The 17,705-nt window shown below is 51.0% G+C and overlaps 1 protein-coding gene across 1 annotated transcript in view; it reads left to right on the forward strand.

Moving 5' to 3' along the window:
• The window catches only part of SIK2 (salt inducible kinase 2), a 58,176-nt gene extending 40,811 nt beyond the window's left edge, over positions 1 to 17,365 (forward strand). The window contains 13 exon segments of the mRNA XM_087939218.1: positions 2,271 to 2,354; positions 2,357 to 2,394; positions 4,484 to 4,607; positions 6,049 to 6,269; positions 8,570 to 8,722; positions 10,348 to 10,500; positions 11,677 to 11,905; positions 12,178 to 12,462; positions 13,216 to 13,379; positions 15,081 to 15,194; positions 15,495 to 15,586; positions 16,381 to 16,504; positions 16,506 to 17,365. Of these exon segments, the coding sequence (XP_087795344.1) occupies positions 2,271 to 2,354; positions 2,357 to 2,394; positions 4,484 to 4,607; positions 6,049 to 6,269; positions 8,570 to 8,722; positions 10,348 to 10,500; positions 11,677 to 11,905; positions 12,178 to 12,462; positions 13,216 to 13,379; positions 15,081 to 15,194; positions 15,495 to 15,586; positions 16,381 to 16,504; positions 16,506 to 16,952 (2,228 nt within the window). The 3' untranslated portion in view covers positions 16,953 to 17,365.
• The last annotated feature ends 340 nt before the right edge of the window (positions 17,366 to 17,705 follow it).

Raw genomic sequence — 17,705 nt, forward strand, 5'->3', positions numbered from 1 at the left:
AAGAAAGTCGCCAGTGGTTAGATGACTGTGGAGATTCTCAATCATCCAGGCCATGGTTGTCCCAAAGGCGTGTCTCCCCCCCAAAAAAAAGGCAACTGGACATGTTCTTCTGTTAAGACATCATCCAAGAAGAACTGAAGAAGCTTCTTGGCTGAGAAGCGAAATGTTTTCGAAGAAAAAGACCAAGAAAGTCCAGTTGCCACTTCCTGTTTCCAATGCGAGACTTCCAAGAACGTTACATTTTCCTAGAGCTTAAACAAAAATGTTTAAGGGATTTTGGATTTGGCTCCTGAGGTTCGAGACTGATGTCTTCTTCTACATATGTTAGACTCCGTTTCCCATAAGCTCAGCCCTCCTGGCCAAGGGTCAAAAACCTTGGCAGACAATTGCAAATCTTCAGAAGGACATCGGATTATCTACCACTGATAAATCCACGAGCATCTAGGCACGTGCCCGGATTCTCCAGAGAATTTTTATCCTTTTATTTATTAAACTTAGATGTCACTCGTCTTCCCTTGAGAGGCATTAAATGGCTTACAATCAGTAACAGCCAAATAAAAGCGTCAGAACCATACACCCTAGCGGTAGAATTGATTCAAAATGGACCAAGATGGGGAAAGAAAGGTACAAGGTGTACCCAGGGGAGGCGTTCGGGGGCTCTTCTTCTTGGTCCATTAACCTCCCACCCACCCCCCGATTCATTATTCATACAATTCAATTCGGATAGAAATTCGTTCTTGTGCCCTAGTGAAGTTGCTCGTAGCTGCGCTCAAGTCGTCCTTTAAGGGAGAGAGTTATGAAATGTACCCCTCCCTCTTAAAAAATAATAGAGAGACCCCAAGCGCATTCCAGCAGCCAGACGCTGGCCGGCTTCCATCGTCGGAGAGTATATCTTAGAATATGGATTTACAACAGGAAGGGAGACGTCTCCCGCTGATCTGAAAAGGCTTAACATTTCACAGGCACGAGGGGTGAGAGGAATGAAACTTTTCCTTTGGTTTAGCATCTGGGGAAGGTCCTGTGTAGAGGGGGAGAGAAGGGGTTTCGGGCAGCTGGTTACGGGTTCCAGGATCCCCGCGGCTTCGATCCCAGAACCTTACCGTGGGATTTCCAGAATTGTTTCTTGAAGGCGACGTGGCAGATCAAGGAGGAAGCTTATTCCCGTAGCCGGGGTCTGCTGGGAGTTGGGATCCATCCCTCTTAAAATGGCTGCATTTGGAAAAACACTACATGGTTGTGAAATGATGAAACCCGGGCTAGGCCAAAGTTTAGGAAGGAAAAGATCTGTTCACAAAATTATCCGGAACCCAGGAATTGGGAAGGAAGGAAGGAAGGAAGGAAGGAAGGAAGGAAGGAAGGAAGGAAGGAAGGAAGGAAGGAAGGAAGGGGAAAATGGGAGGAGGGAGGAAGGAAGAGTAAAGGAAAGGAAAAAGATAGGAGGGAGGGAGAGAGAGGGAAGGAAGGAATGGAAGGGGAGGGGAAAAGAAGGGAGGAAGGAGAAGGGAATGGGAGGGAGAGAGGAAAGAAAGAAGGAGAGAGAGGAGGAAGGGGAGGGTAGAAAAAATGGGAGGGGAGGAAGGAAGGAGATGGGAAGGAAGGAAGGAAGGGGAAAATGGGAGGAGGGAGGAAGGAAGAGTAAAGGAAAGGAAAAAGATGGGAGGGAGGGAGAGAGAGAGGGAAGGAAGGAATGGAAGGGGAGGGGGAAAAGGGAGGAAGGAGATGGGAATGGGAGGGAGGGAGGAAGGAAGGAAGGAAGGGGAAAATGGGAGGAGGGAGGAAGGAAGAGTAAAGGAAAGGAAAAAGATAGGGAGAGAGAGGGAAGGAAGGAATGGAAGGGGAGGGGGAAAAGAAGGGAGGAAGGAGAAGGGAATGAGAGGGAGAGAGGAAAGAAAGAAGGAGAGAGAGGAGGAAGGGGAGGGTAGAAAAATGGGAGGGGAGGAAGGAAGGAGGGAGGAAGGAAAGCAGCAGAGGAAGGAAGAAAAGAAGGGAAGAAAGAGATAGGAGAAGGAGGGAAGGAAGGAAGGAAGGCTCTTTTCACAAAATTATCCAGAACCCAGGAGTTGGGCTGGATCCACGGAAGGTTCTTCTGAACCAGCTTTCTGGTTTTCCCAGCGCTTAACCCGGCACCCACGCGAAATCTCTCAGTTGGACATCAACCCAGGGGCATCTTCCGCTTGTGTTCTCTTGATATACCTGCCAGGTAGAACAGCGGTATCTGTGGTTCATCTGTGTTTTGCTTTTGTTTTGTGTTCCCCCCTTTTCCTCTGCAGATTTTGGGTTTGGGAACTTCTACAAAAGCGGCGAGCCTCTGACCACCTGGTGTGGAAGCCCTCCGTACGCGGCTCCCGAGGTCTTCAAGGCCAGCAATATGAGGGGCCGCAGCTGGACATTTGGGTACCTGCCTCGGGTTAAATGAAGCCCTTTCTTGGTTTCTCCCCCTTTTTTTTGCAACACCCTCTTCCTTTTCTACTTACATTTTTGTTTTTCTGACTTGCTTAAAATGCCTCCTTCTTGTCGCAAGAAGAGAGCTTTGAGTCCGGAAAACCTTCCCCGTTGAAACGTGCAAGACAGGGAACCGCTCAGCGGATGCAGAAAACGGGCTCCAATTCTCCTCCTCTCCTTCCTTCCTCTCTCTCTCTCTCTCTCTCTCTCTCTCTCTCTCTCTCTCTCTCTCTCTCTCTCTCTCCCCCCCTCTTCCCTCTCCGTCTCTCTCTCCCCTCCTCTCTGCCCCCTCCTGAATTTGGACCAAGATGTATTGGCGTGTCCACGCTGGGCTGAGCAGATTTAAGTTCTTCCCCCTTGGGAGATTCTCAAAGCCTGGAGGGATTTGGCTTCTAGGGAGAAGGCGGCCTGGCCTTTGGCAATCTTGCTGCAGGGCTGGACTCCGTGCCTTCTTCCTTCATGCAGCTCTTGGGGGAAAGGAAACACAGAGGGGACACCAGGGTCCCCCAGAGGACACCTAGCAGAGCCCAGGGCCTCCTGGTTGCTGTTTTTTTTAAAAAACGCACCGTCAGGGTGGGACTCTGCCTTCTGAGCCCCTCCTGGGATCCGCAGGGCTTCTGCAGATGCTTTCGCGGGCTCTGGTGGATTCGGAGGTGAAGCCTTCGTCCCTTTGGGGTCATGCAAGGCGAGGGGAGAAGAGCACGAAGAAGCGGCCTGGAGCCTGCGTCAGGCCTATCTGTTGATCGGTTGCAGGCCCGGACTGCGGATGTAGGGAGGATCCCTTGAGGACCAAAGGCCTCCTTTGAAGTTGGTCCTTCTTCAGAAGCGTGGCAGGCTCCCAACATCAGCGCCATCCTCTCCGGCCCCCCCTCCCTCCCTCCCTCCCCCCCGAACAAGGGAGCCCATTTCATCCGGGAGGCTCTGCAGCGAGGAGCAGCGCCCCCCGGCCCCGTATTCCCTGCCCCTCGCCCCCCCAAACGAAGAACCCCGGGCACACCCCAAAGACCCCCCCAAGGGCTGAGGACGGCCCCTCGGCGCTCTCCGCAAACGTGCCAAAACAACGGGGATTGATGGCAGGAGCTGTTGACTTGGCCCGGCTGCTAAGGAAAACATCCTGCCTGTGGATCCCAGAAGGGAAGAATGTGCCGGAGAGCACGGAGATCGGTGGGGCGGGGCGGGCTTGGCTGACAAAACCGGTCGAGGTTCGCTCCCTCATGGAGGCTCTGATGCGAACCAGAGCAGGTCAGAGAAGCGCTCGGCCTGGGGTTGCAGAATTGGGGAGGGAGGAAGGAAGGAAGGAATTGGGAATGGGAGGGAGAGGAAGAAAGGAGAGGAAGGGAAGGAAGAGTAAAGGAAAGGCAAAAGATGGAAGGAAGGAAGGAAGGAAGGAAGGAAGGAAGGAAGGAAGGAAGGAAGGAAGGAAGGAAGGAAGGAAGGAAGGAAGGAAGGAGATGGGAATAGGAGGGAGAGGGAGGGAAGGAAAAATGGGAGGGAGGAAAGGAAGGAAGAGTAAAGGAAAGGAAAGATATAGGAGCGGGAGAGGGGAAGAAAGGAAGGAGATGGGAATGGGAAGGAGGGTGGAAAGAGGTAGGGAGGAAAGGAAGGAAGAGTAAAGGAAAGGCAAAAGATGGGGGGAGGGGGAAGGAAGGAGAGAGGAAAGGAAGGAAGGAGAGAGGAAAGGAAGGAAGGAGATGGAAATAGGGAGGGAAGAAAAGGAAAAATGTGAGGGAAGGAAGGAAGGAAGAGTAAAGGAAAGGCAAAAGATGGGGGGAGCGAAGGAAGAGAGGAGATGGGAATAGGAGGGAGAGGGAGGGAGGGAAGGAAAAATGGGAGGGAGGAAAGGAAGGAAGAGGAAAGGAAAGGAAAGAGATAGGAGCGGGAGAGGGGAAGAAAGGAAGGAGATGGGAATGGGAACGAGGGTGGAAAGTGGGAGGGAGGGAGGAATCATGAAACGATGACCGCTATCTTTGGAGCAGGGTGTCGGTGAAGGCCCCTTGTGTCCCCAGATCTGAGATCCCCCCCCCCCACTCCTCTTTCGCAGAGCCTGGGCGTGGTCCTTTACGTCTTGGTTTGTGGAGCATTGCCCTTCGACGGACCGACCCTCCCCATCCTGCGGCAGAGAGTTTTGGAAGGGAGGTTCCGCATCCCCTATTTCATGTCTGAAGGTACAGCCACCTTTCCTTTCGGGGGTCTTTCCGCCTCCGTTCCCCGCAGACCCCCATCTGCTGTGGGTGATGGAGACGGGAAGGGACAGGAAGTCCCAGAGAGAGAGAGGGAGGGTGGGAGAGAGAGAGACACACACACACAGAAAGAGAGACAGACACACACACAGACACTCACACACAGAGAGACAAAACGGGGAGAAAGAGAGAGAGAGGGAGGGAGGCAAAGACAGAGAAGGAGGCAGAGAGAGAGACACATACACAGAGAGACAGAGACAGACAGACATTGGCCTTTGGATGTTTGGCCAAAACAGACAGAATTTGCACTGGGAGACCCCAGTTGTGTCCATCCTCACAAAGGGCAGAGCTGCCAAGAAGGCCCTGAAATTGGACATGGACATAATCTGTGGCTTAAAAGGCAGCTGTAGGGCGACGTTGACCTCTGACAGCTTCCTCCTGTCTCCCTATTCACACAGGACGGGCCTTCGGGCAAGGCCCAGCCTTAGAAGAGCTGGGGAGCGGGGGGGGGCTCATCCGCAAAGCCAGGGAGGGGGTGAGGTCTCCCGTAACTCCATTCTGACATAAACAAGCTGTGATTCATGGTCAGCCTGTCTGTGGCTATAAGCCCAGGGGTGGAAATGTCATCGAAAGCAGCCAGGGTGTTATACTGAACTGCCCCAGGAATGAATGGCTCAGTCCAGGTAGAAAACCCTGTGTTGACGTTCATTTTCTCCCGATTATTATTCAAAGCTCTACTTTGGCTTTCCCCCCCTAATTGTGCACCTGTGGGAGAAGTAGATTTTGTATTTTGTGCAAAGGAAAGCCACTCCATTCATGTTGATTTTTATCTTCAGCAATAACTGAATTGGCATCTAAGCTATGCATTGCCTATTTTAGATAGAAGAGAACAGAATATAGAGTTGAGTAGAGTAGGAATAGAACAGAGCAGAACTAGAACAGAATAGGATAGAGAAGAATAAGTAGAATAGGAATAGAACAACAGAACAGAATATAGAGTAGGGTAGGAATAGAACAGAGCAGAACAGAACTGGAAGTAGAATAGAAAAGAGAAGAGAAGGAAAGGAAAGGAAAGAGAAAAGGAAAGAGAAAAGAAAAGAGATAATAAAAGATAAAATAAAATAAAAGAAATATAGAAATAGAAGAATAAGTAGAATAGGAATAGAATAGAACAGAACTAGAATTAATAGAATAGAATAGATAAAAACCTGAAAAATGGCCTGAAAACAGCCCAAAGAACGGACAAAAATGGACAAAAACCAGCCATGCGCGTGCCAGCCAGCTAGTCTTTTGGTTTCTGGCGCTCTGGTGCGCACGTACGCGCGTAGTGCCGAAAAGGCTCACCATCACTGTTCTGTTCTATACCAAGCCTTCTCCCCTTCCTGTATCCAACTCTTCTTCTTTTTTGTTTCTGGGGCCCACGCAGAGTGCGAGCATCTCATCCGGAGGATGCTGGTTCTGGATCCATCCAAGAGACTCAGCATTGCTCAGATTAAGGAGCACAAGTGGATGCTGATAGAGGTTCCGGTCCAAAGACCCACTCTCTATTCCCAGGGGCAGGAGAACGGGCCTCCCATCGGAGAATACAACGAGCAGGTCCTGAGGTTGATGCACAGCCTGGGAATTGACCAGCAAAAGACCATTGAGGTAAAAACCGCCTCCAGCACGGAGAGATGATTTAATCCAGGTTATCTATATTTTAGAGGGAGGCGGTGGCTCAGGGGCTAAGACGCTGAGCTTGTCGATCAGGAAGGTCGGCAGTTCGAATCCCCAGTGCCGCCTAACAGAGCGAGCTCCCGTTACTTGTCCCAGTTTCTGCCAACCTAGCAGTTCGAAAGCATGTAAAAAATGGAAGTAAGAAAACAAGGACCACCTTTGGTGGGAAGGGAACAGCGCTCCGTGCGCCTTCGAAGGCGTTTAGTCCTGTCGGCCACATGACCACGGAGACGTCTTCGGACAGCGCCGGCTCTTCTTCGGCTTTGCAACGGAGACGAGCAGCGCCCCCTAGAGCCGGAAACGACTGCCACGGATGTGCGAGGGGAACCTTGACCTTTATCTATATCTTAGGTCTCCAAAATATCAGGGAAGAGGGATTGTTTCCATTGTTGCTTCTATGTTATTGTGCAATTTCTTGGTGAGGGGAATATATATTGGAAGAGGGGAAAAAATAGGTACTTTTGTTTCCTGGATTGTTGGTTTTTTTTTTGCCCTTAAGCGCAACTTTTGGAAATTCCCTCTGGGCAGCCCGAATCGGTATTTTCTTCCTTTCAAAAGGGCCGGTTCTCATTATTCCAGGAACGTTTACATCCCTCGTGCTTAAAAAGGCTTCTTAAAACTTCCACGTCCTCCGATTTCCACGTCCGAGCTTAGCATCCAGAGGACAAGGGAATTCGGTTGTTGTCGGTTGGCTCCAAGGAAATTTGGGGAAATTACAAGTCGGAAGGAACACAGGAAATCCAAAGCCACTTTTTTTGTTTTTTTTTGTTTTGTTCTGTTTCCGTATCGAAGCTTCTGCCCGGCCCGAGAACTGACCGTCTGCTTAAGAAACGTGCAGAGAGTCTCCTTTTTTATTTTCGGTCTCCGGGCTGAGATTCCAAACCAAGCTTCTTTCCAGAAATAAACGCTCCCGACTGCTCCCCACGGACTCCCTGCGATCACTTCCTGAGAGCGGCCGATATTTTTAGCTGGTGTGGAGCCTGCAATATTAAGGCTTCCTGCCAGCAACTGCAGCAGGGGGCTGGAGGGGGGCAGGGGGGAGGATGTACGTCAACGAAACTTTGAGCTTTGCAGCTTCGCACTTTCCCTCCGGGCCTTGGAATTGGGAAAGACCCAGCTGGAGTTGGGTTTCGCTTTTGCAGGGATCAGAAGGCCTGAGGTCGGAGGGGTGTTGAGCTCAGCTCCCCTTTGCAAAAAGGGTGTCTTGTTTTGCTCTTAAAAGCCTCAAATGGCCACAGGGTGCAAGAGTCCATTGTCCCCCATGAGGCTGAAATATGATTGGGGTTCACTGCAGGTCAAAGTCTGCCGAGATTCTCTGTCCTCCGGGCCATTCGGTTCTCCCAAAGGTGCCTGCTTTTTTTTTCCCCAGGAGGTAACTGGAGTTTCTTGGGGGGTTTTTTTCTTTTTCTTTTGAAGGTGTTTGGCTTCTCACCCAAAGAAGCTTCTTCACCTCCGACAGGATGGCGGGGAAGGGAAGGATTTGTACTCCTTGCAGGCTGCTGGTCGTTTGCATCCTTTTGGAGGGCGGTTGAGGCCGCTTGGAGGTTTATCTGTGTCCTCAGGGCTGAACTGAGTGGTGCAAATGGTTCTTGTAGTCTGTAATTTTTTCCCTCTGGAAATCCACTCTTACTCCCACACCATTCAAAAGGAGTTCAAATTGTATCGCTAAAAGTCTGTGGAGATTCTCAGTCATCCAGGTCATGGTTGTCCCAAAGGTGCTTTTTCAGGAAGTAACTGGTCTTACTTGGATATTTTTTTCTTTGAAGAGATTTCGCTTCTCATTCGAGAAGCTTTTTCATCTCTCACAGGATATTGGGGAATAGAAGGATTGATTGCAGGCTCCAGGAACACCACTCAGTTCGGCCCTGAGGACACCGATAAACCTCCAAGTGGCCTCAACGACCCCCTAAAAGGAGGCAAATGACCAGCTATCTTGCAAGGAATATCAGTCCTTCCATTTCCCCACCATCCAAGTCAGAGCCGATGAAGCTTCTTGGATGAGAAGGTGAAACCAGTCCCAAGTCACTTATTTCCAGTGCCACTGGAACTTCGAATGCTCACTAAATGAATGGTTGTAACTTGAGGAGCGCACCCTGATTCAGGGGAACTCTGCGCTATGCCCGGGAGGTGCGGGGGCAAGGCCTCGGGGCAGGATCTGATGCCCGCGAAGGACGCTGGGGGAAGAAGCGATGCCCTGACGTGTAACGCTTGGGTCCTTGTTTCCTTCTCAGTCCCTGCAGGATAAGAGCTACAACCACTTCGCTGCTATCTACTACCTGCTGGTGGAGAGGCTGAAGTCCCACCGCAGTAGCTTCCCCATCGATCAGCGGTTAGACTCTCGCCAGCGGCGACCCAGCACCATCGCCGAACAAACGGTCGCTAAGGTAAAAAAAAACCCAATAAACGCCCGGGCTCCGTTCTAGAGCGGTTGGACGATCTAGAACGCGGAAGAGCGGTTGGACGACCCAGAACGCGGAAGGATGGTCTTCCTGGAAAGCTCTCCTCAGTAAATTCCAGTCAGTACACCGTGCCACCACCGGTTATTCAGACCTCCCGGTAGTCCCATTTTAACTAAACCTGCCACAAAAGTCCTTGTCACCCAGTGCTACGTGTTTCTGGAAACGGGCAGGAAATCCTGTATTGCCAAGCCGGCCGCTTGTTTAGAGAGAAGGGCGCCATCTCAGGAAGTATTTCTCAACCTCTGCAACTTTTAAGATGGCTGGGGAATTCTGGGAGTTTGAAGCCCACCCATCTTAATGTTGCCAAGTTTGGAAAAAAAAACTGGATCTCGGACCTAAGGAGTTCTTCCCGTTGACTTCAGACACAACCAAATCTGAATAATGTTGATTAAATGTAAACCACCCAGAAGCTCCCAATCTGTCCTGAACTTGTTTTGACAGCTGGCTGATGAATATCTCCTGGTTCCCCTTTTTGGCCCCACTCCATTCCAGGGGACAAATAACTGCCCTTCCTTATATGTTGATGGATGTTAGCCCTTGGGGTAGCCTTCCTGGTTCCTTCTGCCTAGAGTCAGTAGGGAAGTCTCAAGTTGTGAGATTGGGAGAAGTTGCTTGCTGCACTTTGACCTCTTCTGTCTTCCTTGTTGCCGTTTAAGTCAAGTTGAGACTCTAGAAAGAGTGCAGAGAAGAGCAACCAGGTTGATGAGGGGACTGGAGGCTGAAACATGCTATGAACAGCTGCAGGAACTGGGCCTGGCTAGTCTAGGGAAGAGAAGGACCAGGGGAGACAGGATGGCAGTCTTCCAGTATTTGAGGGGCTGCCACAGAGAGGAGGAGGAAGGGGTCAAGCTATTTTCTAAAGCACCCGAAGGCCAGAGAAGGAATAATGGGTGGAAACTGAACAAGGAGAGATTCAACCTGGAAATAAGGAGAAACTTTCTGACAGTGAGAACAACCAACCCATGGAACAGAAGTTGCCTTTGGAAGTTGTGGGAGCTTCATCACTGGAAGCTTTCAAGAAGAGACTGGAGTTCCATTTGTCAGAAGTGATGTAGGGTCTCCTGCTTGGGCGTGGGGGTGGGTGGGTGGGTTGTTGGACTACATAACCTACAAATCCCTTCCAACTCTCCTCTCCTCTTCTCCTCTCCTCTCTCTCCTCCTTCTTTCTCCTCTCCTCCTTCTCTCTTTTTTCTTCCTCCTCTCCTCTCCTCCTTTCCTCTCCTCCTCTCTTCTCTTCTCCTTCTCTCTCCTCTCCTCCTCTCCTCTCCTCTCTCTCCTCCTTCTTTCTCCTCTCCTCCTTCTCTCTTCCTCCTCTCCTCTCCTCCTCTTTCCTCTCCTCCTCTCTTCTCCTTCTCTCTCCTCTCCTCTCTCTCCTCTCCTTCTTTCTTCTCTCCTCCTTCTCCTCTCCTCTCCCCTCTCCTCTCTTTCACTCACCTCCATTCTATTCACTTTCCCCGCTTTTCGTCCTAACATCCTTGAACTTGCCGGTTTCCTTTGGCTTCTGCTGGAATCCTCCTTTGACCACCGTCCTTTTCTCTCGCCCTTCGCAGGCATCTGTCGCTCCTGTAAACTTGCACAGTCCCAACGTTCGGCTCCGAAGGTCTCCTGGCCTCCCACCGACCGCCGAGGCCTTCTCCTTCTCCAGGTCCGTCTGCCAGGCGGAGACGGCTTTCATGGAGGAAGAGAGAATCGACACCCCCAAAGTAAGGGCGCCTCGCCTTTTCGCTCTGCAGGGGGACTGTGGGCCATGATGCTTGGGTTCCCTTTTGCTTCTTGTGGCTGCATTCCAGCCCCTCCCCCTCCCCAGGAAAGGGGCTGGCTCTTAGGGGCAAGGACAACATGGTGATGCAAAGATCCGGCTGCTCCGGTGAGCTTGGGCTTAGGATGGGGGCTGAAGAGACCCCCAGCAAGCTGGAGAGAGGGGGAAGACTCTCTTGTGAAAAGAGCACGCGGGGTATGAGAAACCCCCTTTCAGGGTGACCCCCTTGCTGGCTGGGGAATTCTGGGAGTTGAAGTCCATCCATCTTAAACTTGCTAAGGTGAAGAAACGCTGATCTAGCAGTAGCAACAGCAAGTCGACTTCTACGCTGTTTCCTAATGCTTTATATCATCCTCTCTGAGCGGTTTACAGCCTTTTGCCCCCAAACAATCTGGGTTCTCATTTTACCCACCTCAGAAGGAACGGGAGGCTGAGTCAACCTTGAGCCAGTCAGGATCGAACTGGTGGCAGTGGACAGAGTTAGCTTGCAATACTGCATTCTAACCACTGAGAAGGAAGGAAGGGAAAGGAAAGGAAAGGAAAGGAAAGGAAAGGAAAGGAAGGAAGGAAGGAAGGAAGGAAGGAAGGAAAGAAAGAAAGAAAGAAAGAAAGAAAGAAAGAAAGAAAGAAAGAAAGAAAGAAAGAAAGAAAGAAAGAAAGAAAGAAAGAAAGAAAGAAAATAGCAATAGACCTTAGAGTTATATACCGCTTCACAGTGCTTTCCAGCCCTCTCTAAGCGGTTTATAGAGTCAGCCTCTGGCCCCCAAACAATCTGGGCCCTCATTTTACCAACCTCAGAAGGAGGGAAGCCTGAGTCAACTTCGAGTCTGTCAGAATCAAACTGCTGGCAGTGGGCAGAGCTCACCTGCAATGCCGCGTTCTCACCACTGCACCATTCTGGCTCTTTTAAATCAACTCTTCACCCTGTTTTTCCTCACATGACCCCGGGAGGTGCTTTGCTTGTCACAAGTGCAAGGATTTCTCATAAGTTCAATTTTTCAGTGCCGTTCACTCAATGAACGGCTTTTAGGGATATCATCTCGTCACTAAAGGAGTAGCTTGCGTGTGAGCTGCTGCCTTCAAACCCTCTCCCTCCGGTTTCCTTTGTCCTTCTGATTAGGTGAATGGATGCCTGCTGGATCCGGTTCCCCCAATGATGGTAAGGAAGGGGTGCCAGTCCCTCCCGACCAGCATGATGGAAACGTCCATCGATGAAGGGATCGAGGCCGAAGGGGAAACTGAAACGGATCCTGCCCAGGCCTTCGCGGCGCTGCAAGGATCTCGCAGTGGGAAGAGGCGACATACCTTGGCCGAAGTGACCAACCCGCTCTTAGCCATGCCAGGCCCAGGTACGAAATGGGGTCTGAGGGTTTTGGGCTGGAGAATCGGAGCTTCAGACCAAGGTTGGAGAGCCCTGCGTTAGAGCGGGAAACCTTAGAGGGGGAAACTTTGTCCGCGGTCTGTAAAGTCAAAAGTCGCTTGCAAGCGAAACCAATCCTGAGGAAAAGCCCTTCTTGTAGGCCCCACCAAGTGACCTGTGGCCCTTCTAGGACTTTAGATAACAACGCTCCCGGTGGGATCGTGGCTAATTCTTCTTCCTTGTGGTTCTCGGGTCCCGAAGGAAAAGTCTTCTCCGTGGACGCGAACCAATCTTTGAGCAGCGTTGACTCGGAATACAACATGGGGTCGATCCAGAGGGATTTAAACTTCCTGGAAGACACCTCCTCCTTGAAGGAAATGGTTCTGGCCAACCTGCCAGCTCCGAGGTTGACCCCCCCTTTCATTGGCCTGAGGCCGCCTAACCCAGCCATGCAGGCACTGGTGGCCCACAAGCGGGAAGCCCAGAATCGGTCCCCGGTCAGCTTTCGAGAGGGGCGCAGGGCATCGGACACGTCCCTGACGCAAGGTACCTGCTCTGGATTAAGGGGCGTCAGAGGGAGAGGCGGTCTTCGGTGGCCGAAGCCTCGTTGCCATTGGCTGCAGGAGTTTGGGGGGGGGCGCAATGGGTTGGCTTGGCCAAAGGGGGATTGGGATCGGCTCTTGCAAGCTTGCAGCTGGAACCAAGAGAGAATTCAGAAGTCGGTCGCCGCGACTTGCTTGCGAAAGAATCTTTAAACCACTTGGAATTGCTCCGCTCTTTACTCAAGAGGCAAGTTGACTTCCTTATTTTTCTTTCGAAGACATTTCGTTTCTCATCCAAGAACTTGCTTCAGCTCTGACTGGATGGTGGGGAAGGACTTACATTCCTTGCAGACCAGCTGATCATTTGCATTCTTTTAGAGAGTGGTTGAGGCCACTTGGAGGTTCGTCTGTGTCCACAGGGTCAGCTAAGTGGTGCAAATGGGCGTGGAGCCATCTTGGAATTGCAGAAAGAACTGTGTTGTGGACGGTCATACCCTTCCCCCTCTGTTGAGGGTCCTCCAAGTGGCCTCAACTGCTCTCTAAAAGGATGCAAATGACCAGCTGTCTGCAAGGAGCATAAATCCTTCCTTTCCCCACCATCCAGTCGGAGCTGAAGAAGCTTCTTGGATGAGAAGAGAAACACCTTCAAAGAAAAAACAAGGAAGTCCGGTTGCCTCTTGAAACAAAAGCCCCTTTGGGACAAACTTGGATGACTGACGATCTCCACAGACACTCTGCTCTTTAAACTTTTCCACAGGAATTGTCGCGTTCAGGCAACACCTTCAGAACTTGGCCAGAACCAAAGGCATCCTGGAGCTGAACAAAGTCCAGTTGTTGTATGACCAGATGAGGTCAGAAGATGAACCTTCTCTGGAATCCACTTCTCCTCACCTGCATGACCTTGAGGGTGGTTCCCATCAGGTATGTCCTTAGAGAGGAATTGCATCATTCTGGGTCGGTACTGTCTGGAGCCCCTGAGCTCGCTCTCTCTCTCTCTTTTTTTTTTAAATATATGTTTTATTTTTATTCATAAACATTTTGAATACAGTGCATTGCCAGGGCGTATCATTTACAAAAAAGCAAAAGAAAAAAACAGAAATATCAACATATATACTAGTAAGAAAAAAGATAGTGTAACAGAATAATTTTAACTAAATTTCTTTGTATTAGCTTATTTATAGTTCTGTTAATTATATCAACATGTTTCTAATCGTCAACCCTCTTTGTATTTAATTCTTACATAACAAAAATCTTTCTTCACCTAATTTGTACCTATTATCTCTAGCTACTCGTAAAATCTATTCCATGTTAAGTAATATTCTGTGTCTTCTTTAGCTTTTATTTTTAATGTCAACCAATCCATCTCCGCACAGTCTAGTGTTTTCTGAATTACATCCTCATCTGATGGGTTGTTCTCATTTTTCCAGTGTTGTGCAAATACAATCCTTGCAGCTGTCAATACATGCAAAATTAAATATACAGTCCCTTGGAGCCCCTGAGCTCCTACATTATAAGCCAGCCTGTTCCTGAAGCTACCTTGGGAGGAGTGAAGATATCTTAGGGCCCCTCTCACCAGCAGCTTCTGAAAGTCTGAATATTTGGGATCGGGGAGGCGGCTTAGATAGGTGTAGATACGAAGGGATGATGGAAACTGCAGCACATCGAGCACAGGGGTTTGATTCATCTAGGCATGAAATGTGGCACTGTCTGCTGTGATAACCTGGAGTGTAAGACAAATGTAACAAAATCCAAAACGTAAATAAATGTCCTTTAATGCCTCTAACTTGGCCCCACTGCTCAATAATTCTCAGTTGGAGATAAAACTTATTCAAAAATAGTCTTCAAAAAAACAATACAGTCCAAAGTTAATGAGCAGATAGAGGTGAAATAAAAAACTAAAGCAAACTACAATGAAGGAATTTCCACAACAGACCAGGAGAAGTAATTACCAACTTCAAGGAGATGACAAGGCACAGTCTGTTGGAAGGACGCCAACCAAGATAACTTCAGCCCAAAAGAACACACGCTTTGCTTCTGGCAACGCTGTGTTGTAACCACCTCTCGTACATACTAGTCTCCCCAGCTGCCACCAATGAGGGGGATCATGGCCGCTTCCTCTCTCGTAAGCCAAGTTGCTTCCTTCTCTGTTCCTCCCTGTGTGCCCTAGGATGGAGAGGGGATGGGCCTGGGTCCTCCTCTGACTGCCCGGCCAGCCTCTGCCCTTCCCCAGCCTCCTCCACAACCTCCGGAGCCATACCTCCACGCCCTGTCGACTGTTCCTCCTCCCCCTCAGAGTCTGACTCTAACGAGGCCATGACACTGCTATCTGGTGCCATTCCTCCCAGTCTAGAGGATCTGGAGTTCTTCTGGATGGCCAAAACCTCTGCTTGGACTTTTTGCCGTTCCCTTCTCTGTATGACAGATATACAGGCTGAATGTTTGGTGGTGGTGATGGTGGAGGGTGGAATTACTTTGAATTAGATGTTTTTTTCCCCATTCCCAAAGAGTCTGGCCAGTTGTCCAGCATCGTAGCACCTTTCTGAGCTCACCTCTTGCTCCAAACCCCAGGGAGATCATTTGGCTGATAAGGTGTTCTTCTCCCCCCCCACTTTCTCTCTCCAGGAAGAGGCATCCTTGTCTCAGGAGGCAGCTTCCACCTTCCCCAGCAGCCTCCATCCCCCGTTGCTATCCAGGCGCCAGAGCTTAGAAACGCAGTATTTGCAACACCGGCTTCAGGTATGTTGCCCTTCCTGGAAAGCCTTGAAGTCAACGGGAAGGAGCTGTTCATTGGAAGAGGCTGCCCACCCTTCTAAAGTGGGGAGGGGCAGGAGGGGAGGGGCTGCGCCTTCTCTGCAAAGACATTGCCTCCTCCTCAGGTAGGAAGGCTGGGGGCGGGGGGCAGGGAGTCTTAGACCCAGCCCAGAAAGTTCAGCCTCCCACCTGACCCGTCGAGCCTTTCCGAGGGCAGCTTCGAAAGGGCAGCATTTGCAACGAGGCCCAAAGCTCTCTCTCTTCTTCTTCCCCGTCTCCTTCCAGAAGCCCAGCCTGCTTTCCAAAGCCCAGCATGCCTGCCAGATGTTTTGCAAGGAGATACCTCGGAGCCTGGAACAGCAGCTGCAGGAGCACAGGTGAGCCCCGCGCTCGGGGAAGGGTCGGCATCCCAGCAAGCTCCACTGGCAAAGACTGGAGAAGCAGTTGAAACTTCGGGAGGATACAGCCCACCTTAACAGTGGGTTCTTCCCCTGGAAATAGAATCACACACACACACACACACACACAAAAAGACTCCCTTTGGTGCTGGGAAAAAAAGTAATTGTCAACTCATCAAATATCTCTAGGGTCTTTTTAGAGGTGCCAACAGAAAGGGAGAAAGGGGGAGCAACACGGCAGCTTGCAAAACCGAAACCGCATTCCATAAATGTTTTCAGAGATAGTAACTAGGTGACTGAAGTTTCTGTCGGGCAAAATTCTAACTGGAGAGCCAGAGATTGATGACTCTGGGCTACGGCTGTGTCCCATTGGAGAATATGAATTATGGTACACTCAGAGGGTGGAGGGAAAACTCCAAGGTCAAGGGTGACAATGAATGATGTGTCTCAGAGTCGGCTGTACCCAGGCAGCGCCGGACATGTTAACTCCCAATAAATCCTTTGGAAGGTTTGGAAATTTGGCTTGAGGCTCACGATTTAAATGGGGGGGTGACTGTCGGAATCCCGACCGTCATCCCAGCCTCAATCACTCAGTACAGAGCTCCCGATCATCAGGTAACAGAATTCTCTGGCCAATCTGGGCTGGAGAATTCTGGGAGTTGAAGTCCACAAGCCTTCAAAGTTGCCCCGGTTGGAGACACACACACACACGCACACACACACACGGCTTCTGGGAAAGCAGGCTAACCGGCCCTCTCCCCCTCTCGATTTAGGTTGTATCAGAAGCACCTCTTCCTCCAGAAGCAATCCCAGCTGCAGACCTACTTCAACCAGATGCAGATCGCCGAGAGCACCTACTCCCGATCCAGCCAGCTGCCCCTCCCTTGCCACGAGGAGCCCCCCGCCTCCTCCCCCTCCCCCTCCTCCCCCTCCCCAGTTCAGCCTGGTGCAGCCCTTGAGTCCCGTCATGGAGCCGCCGTCGGCCGAAGACATGCAATACGACCCTTTCCTCAGCCAGTATCAGAAGCTGCAGCTCAGCCCACAACCTCCTCCCGCCCTCCACGGCTCCCCGCAGGTCCCGCCCCAGCAGCCGTACCCCTACCAGACTTGCGAGGGGCCCCTTGGTCTCTCGCCAGAGCTAGATTATGCCAGCCAGCCTCCGTATCCCCTGGATCCTACCCAGCAGAGCGGCGTAGCCATGACCAACGTCCAGAGGGGCTCGGAACTTCCTGGGTCTCAGTCCAGCTATGACACCTTAAACCTTGCTCAGTTGCCTGGGCTCTTGGATTGTGAAATGATGGAGACGGTCGACCCGCAACACGGAGGCTACGTCTTGGTCAACTAGCAGCTTTGGGGGACGGGTGGGGGGAGAAGCTTCCTGGAGAAGAGGACGGCGGGTCGAAGTCCAGCCACGCCGTGGCTGCGGATTCCCACCGGGACTCCACGGCGGCTTCTCCAACCTTTAAGCTTTCGCGGCCGAAGAGCCCAACTGAACTGGTACTAGCGGAGAAGGGCCACGTTTCTCCTTTCCAGGAGGGCTGAAGGCAGGCCTTACCCCTTCACCAGAACAAAGAACTGCTCGGAAGGACGACTACTCACTCCTGAGAAGGAAGGAAGGAAGGAAGGAGACCCTTCCAGAAGTCTCGGGCGTTCTACTCACCGCTCAACCTCTGCCCGAGGAAACCTGGGAGAATTCAGGAAGAGGAGTGAATTACGCTCTACACCACACTTGGCAATAAAAGCAATACCTTATTATTATTATTATTATTATTTTTCCCCCCGTTGGAACCTGGCCGAGATGTCGTCGACACGGAAGCCAGTCAGGAATGTAGGATGTCCTGCGGGCTTTAGAATTGGCCTGCTAAGCTAGGCTAAGCTGTAGGTCAGAGGTGGGGAAATGGTGGCCCTCTTAGGACGGGTGGACTTCCAACTCCCAGAATTCCTGAGCCAGCCATTCCTGCTGGCTGGGGAATTCTGGGAGTTGGGAGTCCACCCGTCCTAAGACGGCCACCATTACTCATCCCCGCATAGATGTTCTTCAGAGGACTTGCAGGAACTCTTTGGACTGCTTTTTTGTTGAGCAGAGGACTTGCAGGGA

This window comes from Pseudonaja textilis, chromosome 9, assembly GCF_049901715.1.
Source record: "Pseudonaja textilis isolate UNSWEBS1 chromosome 9, rPseTex1.2, whole genome shotgun sequence".
Taxonomy (NCBI): Eukaryota; Metazoa; Chordata; class Lepidosauria; order Squamata; family Elapidae; genus Pseudonaja; species Pseudonaja textilis.